This window comes from Haliotis rufescens, unplaced genomic scaffold (genome assembly GCF_023055435.1).
Source record: "Haliotis rufescens isolate VD_foot unplaced genomic scaffold, xgHalRufe1.0.p SCAF_34, whole genome shotgun sequence".
Taxonomy (NCBI): Eukaryota; Metazoa; Mollusca; class Gastropoda; order Lepetellida; family Haliotidae; genus Haliotis; species Haliotis rufescens.
The window spans coordinates 3,756,754-3,771,626 of NW_025964046.1; the positions used below are offsets into that span (position 1 = coordinate 3,756,754).

Below are 14,873 nucleotides of genomic sequence, written 5' to 3' on the forward strand. Positions count from 1 at the left end.
TTTTACAAACAATGCTCAAATATTTATTTCATGTTGCACTTTGTTGGTTTGCTCGTTTAGATCACACATTGTGACCAACAGATCCACACAGTCGACTCTATCCCAACTGCGTGGATCGATGCTCATGATGTCAATCACTGGATTGTCTGGTCCAGACTCGATTGATTACAAACCGCCGTCATATAGCTGGAATATCGCTGAGTGCGGCGTTAAACAACAAACAAACAAACATAGCCGGTTCTGGGCCACACAAACCAGTGGGTGACATTGTGAGCAAAGTGCTGTCGTGGTACAGTGGCAGGCTTGTTTTAGTCACACATTGTGGCCACCCGGTCCTCACGTGTCGACACGTAGGCTTTGTGTGTTGGTGTTTTACGCCGATGTCAACAATAGTCCAACTCAATAAATAATCTTCCAAACCAGTGGTTGACATTGTGAGCAAAGACCCACCCTGGCGAGGTACATTGACAGGCAAACAAGTCACCTACCTCGACGATCCGAATGTTTGAGGTTACATCCGGCTAAATATATCCCAGAATCCCCACGAGATCGCGACCCGTGAAGATTCCGGGATAGGATACGTCTTCAGCAACCCATGCTTGCCGTAAAAGGCGACTAACGGGATCGGGTGGTCAGACTCGCTGACTTGGTTGATGCATGTCATCGATCCAAATTGTATCTGCATCCTCACTTTAACGGATGCATATGATTTACAGAAATCAGACGACTAAACGCGTGTTCAATCAGTGGCCTTTATTTGACATGTTAATATGGCCTTTCACAGATGAAATTGTTGACAAGTTTGCAGTCAACATCATTCCATTGATATCCATTGACCTGCCATATTTGAAGACAGTGTTCCACATTAAAATAATTGCTGGGATTTCCTGGTGACCAGTTGGTGTAGGTAAGGAGTTGATCCCCGTCCCACACGTATCGCCCCTCCAGCCCCAGGTCACTCCCGCCGATGTAATAGGCAAAAGCTAAATAGAGGGAGAGAATCTTATTCAACCTGCTAGTGTATAACATATAGTATTGGAATGGTGAACAAAACATGGAACACACAGTTGTCAGCAGAGAATGTACTGTGTAACAAGTGTGAGTGTTTGTTTGTTTGTTGTTTAACGCCGCACTAAGCAATCCTCAAGCTATGAGACGGCGGTTTGTTAATACTCGAGTCTCGATCAGATAATCCACCTATTCCAACCCGGATCTCCACGGGTCTAAGGGAGAATGACTTCGTTCATATGAAGCATCGCATCAGCAATCTTCCCGAAATCTTTAGTGAAGTGTGCATGTTTCACAAGTATGCAGAGACGCAGCCTATCCTAACCCCTCACACCAACCCAACCCCCTACACACATACTTTAAGGAAGAGAACATATCAACGAAATGGATCCCAACGCCAATGGGAACCCTCAAAATGAATTCCCGTCTCTGTCATGTAAATGTACATCCCGGTTGAGAGAAGTCTCTCACACAACCCCCAATCCCCATGGAAGTATAGCTGCATGTTAAAAATAATGTAGCCTAGTGGTTAAAGCGTTCGCTCGTCACGCTGAAGACCCGGGTTCGATTCCCGACATGGGTACAATGTGTGAAGCCCATTTCTGGTGTCCCCCGCCGTGATATTGCTGGAATATTGCTAAAACCATACACCCCCCCCCCCCCCCCCATACACACACACGCGCCCACCCCCACGCCCACCAAGATAATAAAACGTCGATCCGCGTCTGGTATGGTAAACTTACCCTTGCCTGTTTGTGTTGCATAACCTCTAATAAAGGCATCCTCGGGAGCACTTGTGATGACGACCAGGTGGCTGCCCAAGAACCGACAGATCGACTGAAATTGAATTACCGAATATTTTCCAAATACGTAAAAATGTTGTAAATGGGCCGTGTTAATGTGTATGTTTGTGCAAGTTGTATGTATGTATGTGCATGTGTATGCAGGTGTCAGTGTGAAGGTGTAGGTGCGTGCATATTTGTATGCAGGTGTGTATGTGTAATGGTGTGTGTGTAGGTGTTTGTGTAAAGGTGTAGGTGTGTGTGTATTTATGTGCGCACGAACATGTATGCAGATGTGTGTGTAGAAGTAGATGTATGTATGTTGGTGTGTGTGTGTGTGTGCGCGCGTGTGTGAAGGTGTGTGTGAAGGTGTGAAAGTGTGTGAAGGTGTGTGTGAAGGTGTGAAGGTGTAAACTTGAGGGCGAAAGATGAATTATCAACGGCACGCAATTCATGATTACTTGTTTACTTTCGCCATCAATTTCATTTCATTGAATTACCAATCATTTCGCGTTAATTGGGGCACCGGAAGCAAATAGTTGTACTCCTACTTGAAATATGGCGCGGAAAAAGGGCTGTGCTCTTTCTCAAATCTACCATCTGAAGCAAACATCTGGTTCATGCAATCAGTCCGGACTAGTACAAGCAGCCACACACACACACACACGTACATGCACGTCGCTATATAAGTGCAATAATCTTGGACGTGACGTTAAACCCTATTTCACCTCACCTCACCTCACCTCATTGAGTGAAAGTACGCCTTAATCATCCATTATTTGACATGACCTTACATGATAAAGGGCTTTATAAGCCTCGTGTGTTTCCATATTGTATATATCATATATTAGGAAAACATAAAATGTATATTGCTCGACTCAGGGATGCATGGTACAATTTGTATTCCTAATAAATAATATATAAGATACGGAAACACACTCGGGAAATAATCTCTGTTTTACAAAAACATCTTTATGACCGACAATTTAGTGACACGTGTTGGTGCAAGTAAGGCCTAGATTCTTGCAGTGTTATATAGGGCACTCTACGTGCTGCCACACCGTGGGCACCATTCTCTGTGCAGAGTTCGACCCGTAGTGCCGGCAGGATCCAACGATTTTGGTTCCAAGCTTCGCCCTCATTTTCATTCTTTGTTTTTAAGCACCAATTATTCTCGTGGCTTTCACCAATGTCGAAAATGTCGATCACCTGCATCACTTTTAATCCAAATCTCCAATCATAAGTTGATATTCGGTTTTATGACTGAAATACTGTACAAATCAGCGATAAACCCAACTCACTCACTCACTCACTCCTCCCTCATCATGATGACACTCCGTGATATAACTGAAATACTTTCAAAGTAGCGTCACACGCAAATCACCAACTCACTCCTCCCACACCAAACTGACACGCAGTGATATAACTGAAATACTGTTAAAAGCAGCGATAAACCCAACTCACTCACTCACTCCTTCTACATCAAGCTGACACGCCGTGATCTAACTGAAATACTGTTCAAAGTGGGTGTTAAACCCAACTCACTCACTCACTCCTCCCACATCAAGCTGACACCCAGTGATATAACTGAAATACTGTTCAAAGCAGCGATAAACCCAACTCACTCACTCCTCCCACATCAAGCTGACACGCCGTGATATAACTGTAATACTGTTCAAAGCAGCGAAAAACCCAGCTCACTCACTCACTCCTCCAACATCAAGCTGACACGCCGTGATAGAACTGAAATACTGTTCAAAGCAGCGATAAACCCAACTCACTCACTCACTCACTCCTCCCATCTCAAGCTGACACTCAGTGATATAACTGAAATACTGTTCAAAGCAGCGATAAACCCAGCTCACTCACTCCTCCAACATCAAGCTGACACCCAGTGATATAACTGAAATAATGTTCAAAGCAGCGATAAACCCAGCTCACTCACTCCTCCAACATCAAGCTGACACCCAGTGATATAACTGAAATACTGTTCAAAGCAGCGATAAACCCAACTCACTCACTCACTCACTCCTCCCATCTCAAGCTGACACTCCGTGATATAACTGAAATAATGTTCAAAGCAGCGATAAACCCAGCTCACTCACTCCTCCAACATCAAGCTGACACCCAGTGATAGAACTGAAATACTGTTCAAAGCAGCGATAAACCCAACTCACTCACTCACTCACTCCTCCCATCTCAAGCTGACACCCAGTGATATAACTGAAATAATGTTCAAAGCAGCGATAAACCCAGCTCACTCACTCCTCCAACATCAAGCTGACACCCAGTGATAGAACTGAAATACTGTTCAAAGCAGCGATAAACCCAACTCACTCACTCACTCCTCCTATCTCAAGCTGACACTCAGTGATATAACTGAAATAATGTTCAAAGCAGCGATAAACCCAGCTCACTCACTCCTCCAACATCAAGCTGACACCCAGTGATATAACTGAAATACTGTTCAAAGCAGCGATAAACCCAACTCACTCACTCCTCCAACATCAAGCTGACACCCAGTGATATAACTGTAATACTGTTCAAAGCAGCGAAAAACCCAGCTCACTCACTCACTCCTCCAACATCAAGCTGACACGCCGTGATAGAACTGAAATACTGTTCAAAGCAGCGATAAACCCAACACACTCACTCCTCCCATCTCAAGCTGACACTCCGTGATATAACTGAAATACTGTTCAAAGCAGCGATAAACCCAGCTCACTCACTCCTCCAACATCAAGCTGACACCCAGTGATATAACTGAAATACTGTTCAAAGCAGCGATAAACCCAACTCACTCACTCACTCCTCCCACCTCAAGCTGACACTCCGTGATATAACTGAAATACTGTTCAAAGCAGCGATAAACCCAACTCACTCACTCACTCACTCACTCACTCCTCCCACCTCAAGCTGACACCCAGTGATATAACTGAAATACTGTTCAAAGCAGCGATAAACCCAACTCACTCACTCACTCCTCCCACCTCAAGCTGATACTCCGTGATATAATTGAAATACTGTTCAAAGCAGCGATAAACCCAGCTCACTCACTCCTCCAACATCAAGCTGACACCCAGTGATATAACTGAAATAATGTTCAAAGCAGCGATAAACCCAGCTCACTCACTCCTCCAACATCGAGCTGACACCCAGTGATATAACTGAAATACTGTTCAAAGCAGCGATAAACCCAGCTCACCCACTCCTCCAACATCAAGCTGACACCCAGTGATATAACTGAAATAATGTTCAAAGCAGCGATAAACCCAACTCACTCACTCACTCACTCCTCCCATCTCAAGCTGACACTCAGTGATATAACTGAAATAATGTTCAAAGCAGCGATAAACCCAGCTCACTCACTCCTCCAACATCAAGCTGACACCCAGTGATATAACTGAAATAATGTTCAAAGCAGCGATAAACCCAGCTCACTCACTCCTCCAACATCAAGCTGACACCCAGTGATATAACTGAAATACTGTTCAAAGCAGCGATAAACCCAACTCACTCACTCACTCACTCATCCCATCTCAAGCTGACACTCCGTGATATAACTGAAATAATGTTCAAAGCAGCGATAAACCCAGCTCACTCACTCCTCCAACATCAAGCTGACACCCAGTGATATAACTGAAATACTGTTCAAAGCAGCGATAAACCCAACTCACTCACTCACTCCTCCCACCTCAAGCTGATACTCCGTGATATAACTGAAATACTGTTCAAAGCAGCGATAAACCCAGCTCACTCACTCCTCCAACATCAAGCTGACACCCAGTGATATAACTGAAATAATGTTCAAAGCAGCGATAAACCCAGCTCACTCACTCCTCCAACATCGAGCTGACACCCAGTGATATAACTGAAATACTGTTCAAAGCAGCGATAAACCCAGCTCACCCACTCCTCCAACATCAAGCTGACACCCAGTGATAGAACTGAAATACTGTTCAAAGCAGCGATAAACCCAACTCACTCACTCACTCACTCCTCCTATCTCAAGCTGACACTCAGTGATATAACTGAAATAATGTTCAAAGCAGCGATAAACCCAGCTCACTCACTCCTCCAACATCAAGCTGACACCCAGTGATATAACTGAAATAATGTTCAAAGCAGCGATAAACCCAACTCACTCACTCACTCCTCCCACCTCAAGCTGATACTCCGTGATATAACTGAAATAATGTTCAAAGCAGCGATAAACCCAACTCACTCACTCACTCACTCCTCCCATCTCAAGCTGACACTCAGTGATATAACTGAAATAATGTTCAAAGCAGCGATAAACCCAGCTCACTCACTCCTCCAACATCAAGCTGACACCCAGTGATATAACTGAAATACTGTTCAAAGCAGCGATAAACCCAGCTCACTCACTCCTCCAACATTAAGCTGACACCCAGTGATATAACTGAAATACTGTTCAAAGCAGCGATAAACCCAACTCACTCACTCACTCACTCCTCCCATCTCAAGCTGACACTCCGTGATATAACTGAAATAATGTTCAAAGCAGCGATAAACCCAGCTCACTCACTCCTCCAACATCAAGCTGACACCCAGTGATAGAACTGAAATACTGTTCAAAGCAGCGATAAACCCAACTCACTCACTCACTCACTCCTCCCATCTCAAGCTGACACCCAGTGATATAACTGAAATAATGTTCAAAGCAGCGATAAACCCAGCTCACTCACTCCTCCAACATCAAGCTGACACCCAGTGATAGAACTGAAATACTGTTCAAAGCAGCGATAAACCCAACTCACTCACTCACTCCTCCTATCTCAAGCTGACACTCAGTGATATAACTGAAATAATGTTCAAAGCAGCGATAAACCCAGCTCACTCACTCCTCCAACATCAAGCTGACACCCAGTGATATAACTGAAATACTGTTCAAAGCAGCGATAAACCCAACTCACTCACTCCTCCAACATCAAGCTGACACCCAGTGATATAACTGTAATACTGTTCAAAGCAGCGAAAAACCCAGCTCACTCACTCACTCCTCCAACATCAAGCTGACACGCCGTGATAGAACTGAAATACTGTTCAAAGCAGCGATAAACCCAACACACTCACTCCTCCCATCTCAAGCTGACACTCCGTGATATAACTGAAATACTGTTCAAAGCAGCGATAAACCCAGCTCACTCACTCCTCCAACATCAAGCTGACACCCAGTGATATAACTGAAATACTGTTCAAAGCAGCGATAAACCCAACTCACTCACTCACTCCTCCCACCTCAAGCTGACACTCCGTGATATAACTGAAATACTGTTCAAAGCAGCGATAAACCCAACTCACTCACTCACTCACTCACTCACTCCTCCCACCTCAAGCTGACACCCAGTGATATAACTGAAATACTGTTCAAAGCAGCGATAAACCCAACTCACTCACTCACTCCTCCCACCTCAAGCTGATACTCCGTGATATAATTGAAATACTGTTCAAAGCAGCGATAAACCCAGCTCACTCACTCCTCCAACATCAAGCTGACACCCAGTGATATAACTGAAATAATGTTCAAAGCAGCGATAAACCCAGCTCACTCACTCCTCCAACATCGAGCTGACACCCAGTGATATAACTGAAATACTGTTCAAAGCAGCGATAAACCCAGCTCACCCACTCCTCCAACATCAAGCTGACACCCAGTGATAGAACTGAAATACTGTTCAAAGCAGCGATAAACCCAACTCACTCACTCACTCACTCCTCCTATCTCAAGCTGACACTCAGTGATATAACTGAAATAATGTTCAAAGCAGCGATAAACCCAGCTCACTCACTCCTCCAACATCAAGCTGACACCCAGTGATATAACTGAAATAATGTTCAAAGCAGCGATAAACCCAACTCACTCACTCACTCCTCCCACCTCAAGCTGATACTCCGTGATATAACTGAAATAATGTTCAAAGCAGCGATAAACCCAACTCACTCACTCACTCACTCCTCCCATCTCAAGCTGACACTCAGTGATATAACTGAAATAATGTTCAAAGCAGCGATAAACCCAGCTCACTCACTCCTCCAACATCAAGCTGACACCCAGTGATATAACTGAAATAATGTTCAAAGCAGCGATAAACCCAGCTCACTCACTCCTCCAACATCAAGCTGACACCCAGTGATATAACTGAAATACTGTTCAAAGCAGCGATAAACCCAACTCACTCACTCACTCACTCATCCCATCTCAAGCTGACACTCCGTGATATAACTGAAATAATGTTCAAAGCAGCGATAAACCCAGCTCACTCACTCCTCCAACATCAAGCTGACACCCAGTGATATAACTGAAATACTGTTCAAAGCAGCGATAAACCCAACTCACTCACTCACTCCTCCCACCTCAAGCTGATACTCCGTGATATAACTGAAATACTGTTCAAAGCAGCGATAAACCCAGCTCACTCACTCCTCCAACATCAAGCTGACACCCAGTGATATAACTGAAATAATGTTCAAAGCAGCGATAAACCCAGCTCACTCACTCCTCCAACATCGAGCTGACACCCAGTGATATAACTGAAATACTGTTCAAAGCAGCGATAAACCCAGCTCACCCACTCCTCCAACATCAAGCTGACACCCAGTGATAGAACTGAAATACTGTTCAAAGCAGCGATAAACCCAACTCACTCACTCACTCACTCCTCCTATCTCAAGCTGACACTCAGTGATATAACTGAAATAATGTTCAAAGCAGCGATAAACCCAGCTCACTCACTCCTCCAACATCAAGCTGACACCCAGTGATATAACTGAAATAATGTTCAAAGCAGCGATAAACCCAACTCACTCACTCACTCCTCCCACCTCAAGCTGATACTCCGTGATATAACTGAAATAATGTTCAAAGCAGCGATAAACCCAACTCACTCACTCACTCACTCCTCCCATCTCAAGCTGACACTCAGTGATATAACTGAAATAATGTTCAAAGCAGCGATAAACCCAGCTCACTCACTCCTCCAACATCAAGCTGACACCCAGTGATATAACTGAAATACTGTTCAAAGCAGCGATAAACCCAGCTCACTCACTCCTCCAACATTAAGCTGACACCCAGTGATATAACTGAAATACTGTTCAAAGCAGCGATAAACCCAACTCACTCACTCACTCACTCATCCCATCTCAAGCTGACACTCCGTGATATAACTGAAATAATGTTCAAAGCAGCGATAAACCCAGATCACTCACTCCTCCAACATCAAGCTGACACCCAGTGATATAACTGAAATACTGTTCAAAGCAGCGATAAACCCAACTCACTCACTCACTCCTCCCACCTCAAGCTGATACTCCGTGATATAACTGAAATACTGTTCAAAGCAGCGATAAACCCAACTCACTCACTCCTCCAACATCAAGCTGACACCCAGTGATAGAACTGAAATACTGTTCAAAGCAGCGATAAACCCAACTCACTCACTCACTCACTCCTCCTATCTCAAGCTGACACTCAGTGATATAACTGAAATAATGTTCAAAGCAGCGATAAACCCAGCTCACTCACTCCTCCAACATCAAGCTGACACCCAGTGATATAACTGAAATACTGTTCAAAGCAGCGATAAACCCAACTCACTCACTCACTCCTCCCACCTCAAGCTGATACTCCGTGATATAACTGAAATAATGTTCAAAGCAGCGATAAACCCAACTCACTCACTCACTCACTCCTCCCATCTCAAGCTGACACTCAGTGATATAACTGAAATAATGTTCAAAGCAGCGATAAACCCAGCTCACTCACTCCTCCAACATCAAGCTGACACCCAGTGATATAACTGAAATACTGTTCAAAGCAGCGATAAACCCAGCTCACTCACTCCTCCAACATTAAGCTGACACCCAGTGATATAACTGAAATACTGTTCAAAGCAGCGATAAACCCAACTCACTCACTCACTCACTCATCCCATCTCAAGCTGACACTCCGTGATATAACTGAAATAATGTTCAAAGCAGCGATAAACCCAGATCACTCACTCCTCCAACATCAAGCTGACACCCAGTGATATAACTGAAATACTGTTCAAAGCAGCGATAAACCCAACTCACTCACTCACTCCTCCCACCTCAAGCTGATACTCCGTGATATAACTGAAATACTGTTCAAAGCAGCGATAAACCCAGCTCACTCACTCCTCCAACATCAAGCTGACACCCAGTGATATAACTGAAATACTGTTCAAAGCAGCGATAAACCCAGCTCACTCACTCCTCCAACATCAAGCTGACACCCAGTGATAGAACTGAAATACTGTTCAAAGCAGCGATAAACCCAGCTCACTCACTCACTCACTCCTCCCATCTCAAGCTGACACTCAGTGATATAACTGAAATAATGTTCAAAGCAGCGATAAACCCAGCTCACTCACTCCTCCAACATCAAGCTGACACCCAGTGACATAACTGAAATACTGGCTAAAGCAGCGATAAACCCAACTCACTCACTCACTCCTCCCACCTCAAGCTGATACTCCGTGATATAACTGAAATACTGTTCAAAGCAGCGATAAACCCAGCTCACTCACTCACTCACTCCTCCCATCTCAAGCTGACACTCAGTGATATAACTGAAATAATGTTCAAAGCAGCGATAAACCCAGCTCACTCACTCCTCCAACATCAAGCTGACACCCAGTGATATAACTGAAATAATGTTCAAAGCAGCGATAAACCCAGCTCACTCACTCCTCCAACATCAAGCTGACACCCAGTGATATAACTGAAATACTGTTCAAAGCAGCGATAAACCCAACTCACTCACTCACTCACTCATCCCATCTCAAGCTGACACTCCGTGATATAACTGAAATAATGTTCAAAGCAGCGATAAACCCAGCTCACTCACTCCTCCAACATCAAGCTGACACCCAGTGATATAACTGAAATACTGTTCAAAGCAGCGATAAACCCAACTCACTCACTCACTCCTCCCACCTCAAGCTGATACTCCGTGATATAACTGAAATACTGTTCAAAGCAGCGATAAACCCAGCTCACTCACTCCTCCAACATCAAGCTGACACCCAGTGATAGAACTGAAATACTGTTCAAAGCAGCGATAAACCCAGCTCACTCACTCACTCACTCCTCCCATCTCAAGCTGACACTCAGTGATATAACTGAAATAATGTTCAAAGCAGCGATAAACCCAGCTCACTCACTCCTCCAACATCAAGCTGACACCCAGTGACATAACTGAAATACTGGCTAAAGCAGCGATAAACCCAGCTCACTCACTCACTCCTCCCACCTCAAGCTGATACTCCGTGATATAACTGAAATACTGTTCAAAGCAGCGATAAACCCAGCTCACTCACTCACTCACTCCTCCCATCTCAAGCTGACACTCAGTGATATAACTGAAATAATGTTCAAAGCAGCGATAAACCCAGCTCACTCACTCCTCCAACATCAAGCTGACACCCAGTGATATAACTGAAATAATGTTCAAAGCAGCGATAAACCCAGCTCACTCACTCCTCCAACATCAAGCTGACACCCAGTGATATAACTGAAATACTGTTCAAAGCAGCGATAAACCCAACTCACTCACTCACTCACTCATCCCATCTCAAGCTGACACTCAGTGATATAACTGAAATAATGTTCAAAGCAGCGATAAACCCAGCTCACTCACTCCTCCAACATCAAGCTGACAGCCAGTGACATAACTGAAATACTGGCTAAAGCAGCGATAAACCCAACTCACTCACTCACTCACTCCTCCCACCTCAAGCTGATACTCCGTGATATAACTGAAATACTGTTCAAAGCAGCGATAAACCCAGCTCACTCACTCCTCCAACATCAAGCTGACACCCAGTGATAGAACTGAAATACTGTTCAAAGCAGCGATAAACCCAACTCACTCACTCACTCACTCCTCCCATCTCAAGCTGACACCCAGTGATATAACTGAAATAATGTTCAAAGCAGCGATAAACCCAACTCACTCACTCCTCCAACATCAAGCTGACACCCAGTGATAGAACTGAAATACTGTTCAAAGCAGCGATAAACCCAACTCACTCACTCACTCCTCCCACCTCAAGCTGATACTCCGTGATATAACTGAAATACTGTTCAAAGCAGCGATAAACCCAGCTCACTCACTCCTCCAACATCAAGCTGACACCCAGTGATATAACTGAAATACTGTTCAAAGCAGCGATAAACCCAACTCACTCACTCACTCCTCTTGTCGGTTTCAAATTAAATGTGGCTTTTTCTATGATGTACGGAAGCCTTTTGAGGGCTGTATTTTTTTTGGAAATTTCAACAAAGCATCTTGAAACTTCAACTTAGCATCTTGAAATTTCAACTTAATATCCTAATAATAAGTTAAAATTTCAAGATACTAAATTTAAATTTCAGGTCATACTCTAAAAAATTCAACTTAGTATGTATCTTGCAATTTCAAGTTAGTATTTTGAAATTTCAAGAAAAGAAAAACAAATTACCGTAAAAGTCTTCCGTAATAATGACTTTTCGTGTCATAATTCTGTATTAATGATATACGTGGGCTTGGGCCAATGGTCAACTCAAAGAAAGGAGATGATCCTCAATGAACCTTGAGTATTTTAACACAATCATTATCATCAGCGAAACTAAGACAAACAGATGTATATATCTTACCCCGGCTTCAGCAAAATTTCCCTTTACACGTGAAAACCAGTAGCACGATTCGCCATGATGATGAAAACCAACTGGGCATGCACCTGTGTTATTAAAACATTGTATTTTATAAATTATCAACAGGAAGCATACATATTACAGGAATAGCAATATCACCGCGAGGGACACCAGAAATGGGCTTCGCACATTGTACCCATGTCGGGAATCGAACCCGGGTCATCGGCGTGACGAGCGAACGCTTCAACCACTAGGCTACCCGACCGCCTCTATTACATGAGGGGGCACGGGTGGCCCAGTCGTCTAAGGCGCCGCGATTCGCTGTGCAGAGTAGCGTCCCTTGGGCACGCCAGAAACCTATGATTGTGGGTTCGAATCCCGGTTCGCCCCAATAATGTTTCTAGGTTTGTCAGCACCATACCCGTGCTCGTGGGTTTTACCGAAGTGGTAAACGTCTGAGACCTGCATAATTTCGGGCTTTCCTCCCACATTAAGTTGACACGCCGCGATATAACTGGAATACTGTTAAAAGCCGCGTTAAACCCAACTCACTCACTCACTCTATTACATAAATAAGAAGATACAAGACCTACCTTCAGCAAGTGTGCAGCATGTAACGAGCAGCATAAGGCAGACAAACGTTCCCATCTTGATGACAACAGCGTTCAATTCATGTGACTATCGCCGGCAGCTACAGCCAGGTACTTTGCGAGCCTCTTTTATAGTGACGATACTTGTATTGCGTTTGATCACACGTTGCAGAACGTGGCAGATGTACATGCACGCGCGAAACAGCAGGGCGGGGCATTCACGATCAGCTCATTGAGTGGGCGAACTTCATTTTACGGCGCAATATTCCAGCTGTATTGGCCTACAATAGTTAAGCCTGAGTCAGCATGAGGACGATCCATGCTCACAGGACACGGCCCCGGAAACACTAACGACGGTTCAAGTCGTACGGTACACACATATGCGATATCAGCAACTTTGCAACTGTCTGAAGTGGGTGAGTTAGTGAGTGAGTTAAGATTTAACGTCACATCGGCAATATTTCAGCCATATAGTGACGAGATCTTTTTTTACATCAATAATTAATACAGTTTGACAATATAAAAACCTGTCGACAAAGGTCAGTAAAACAAACTAGACTATCACAGATATGAATATAAAAATATGAATGTGAATGAATATAAATATAACTAAAAAAATATGTAACAATACACAAGATATGATACAAAAAGCAACTGATCGCCAACCAATAAAGGTAGATCACCATACTGGGGCCATGGGGACTTACAGTACATTTGCTACCTGCATGGACCCCAGCAGGATTTATACAATATCCTCAGTCGCTGGCGATTGTACGCATTTTTAGCCAGAATTAAAAGGACAAATATTCTACGTTTATAACACGAGGAGATATAAATATTCATTGAATAAACAGAGACTTACAATATCCTCTCAGGGGGATTATAATTTTACACTACTTTAACCCCCTCCGAGGATAGAGCCAATAACAATCTCAGATATAAATGTATTCCACCTAAATTTTAAAATGTTTTTGAACAAGACATATCAACATAATTGCAAATTGTTATACAATTCTATTTCTTTTTTAAACAAAACAAGAATTAGATAAAAACTAATGCTTTTAAAAAGATCCTTTGTCGAAGAAACTTTGAAATACTTATTCCTTGTGATTGAAAAATCAACACAGTCAAGCAGGATATGCTTGATGGTTATTCTCTCATCACAAGGGATCGAAGAGCACCTGTTTTCAGATTTGTGTCAGCAGCACAAAAAACAAATGTTACACTTTGAAATCGTTACCCAAAATAATTTTTTTAAAGTTCTTTAATAGTGTGTTCTTATTTCAATGGTTTGTATAGTTACACGATCTTTTGTTAATTTACAGGTTGACCCGCCTACTGGTGTCACAATTGTCGTTGAGTTGGTTCGATGTTGTTTGATTGTGACATTTCCTTGACCCTTTTCGCGAACACCTGGTGACATAACTTATATCCAATGGTTCATACATATAATTTTCACAGCTGTTTTTGTTTGTTTGATAAACGTTATGGGTGATTAAGAAAAATAGTGCTGCAATATGATTGCTTACATTTAAATTTCCCGTAACTTCGCCACTGATCACATAGAAAGCTGTAATTCAATACGGTTGGTATTATAAGAAAACTTGCAACAAGAGGATCGTCCGTAGGGATGTCTCCACTACTTGGATAAGGTGGTTGGGCGTGGCGGCGTGGTTGACTGCATGCCAATTCAATTCTTTATTTCTGTACTTGATGCCAGTAGTCCACATACAAGAATTATATATATGGTATAACTGCAATAATGAATTGTTTGCATGTCATTCCAGTTGGAATGAGTTGGATTTAACGCAGC

General features: G+C 43.3%; 1 protein-coding gene across 1 annotated transcript; it reads right to left on the minus strand.

The window, feature by feature from the left end:
• Positions 1-738: 738 nt before the first annotated feature.
• LOC124128434 (perlucin-like) lies at positions 739-13,291 on the minus strand. Its single transcript, XM_048380993.1, has 4 exons — positions 13,064-13,291; positions 12,474-12,556; positions 1,752-1,845; positions 739-983 (listed from the first exon to the last, which is right to left on the minus strand). Exons 1-4 carry the CDS (start codon positions 13,116-13,118, stop codon positions 766-768), a joined length of 450 nt encoding a protein of 149 aa, XP_048236950.1. The 5' UTR covers positions 13,119-13,291; the 3' UTR covers positions 739-765.
• Between the last annotated feature and the right edge of the window lie 1,582 nt (positions 13,292-14,873).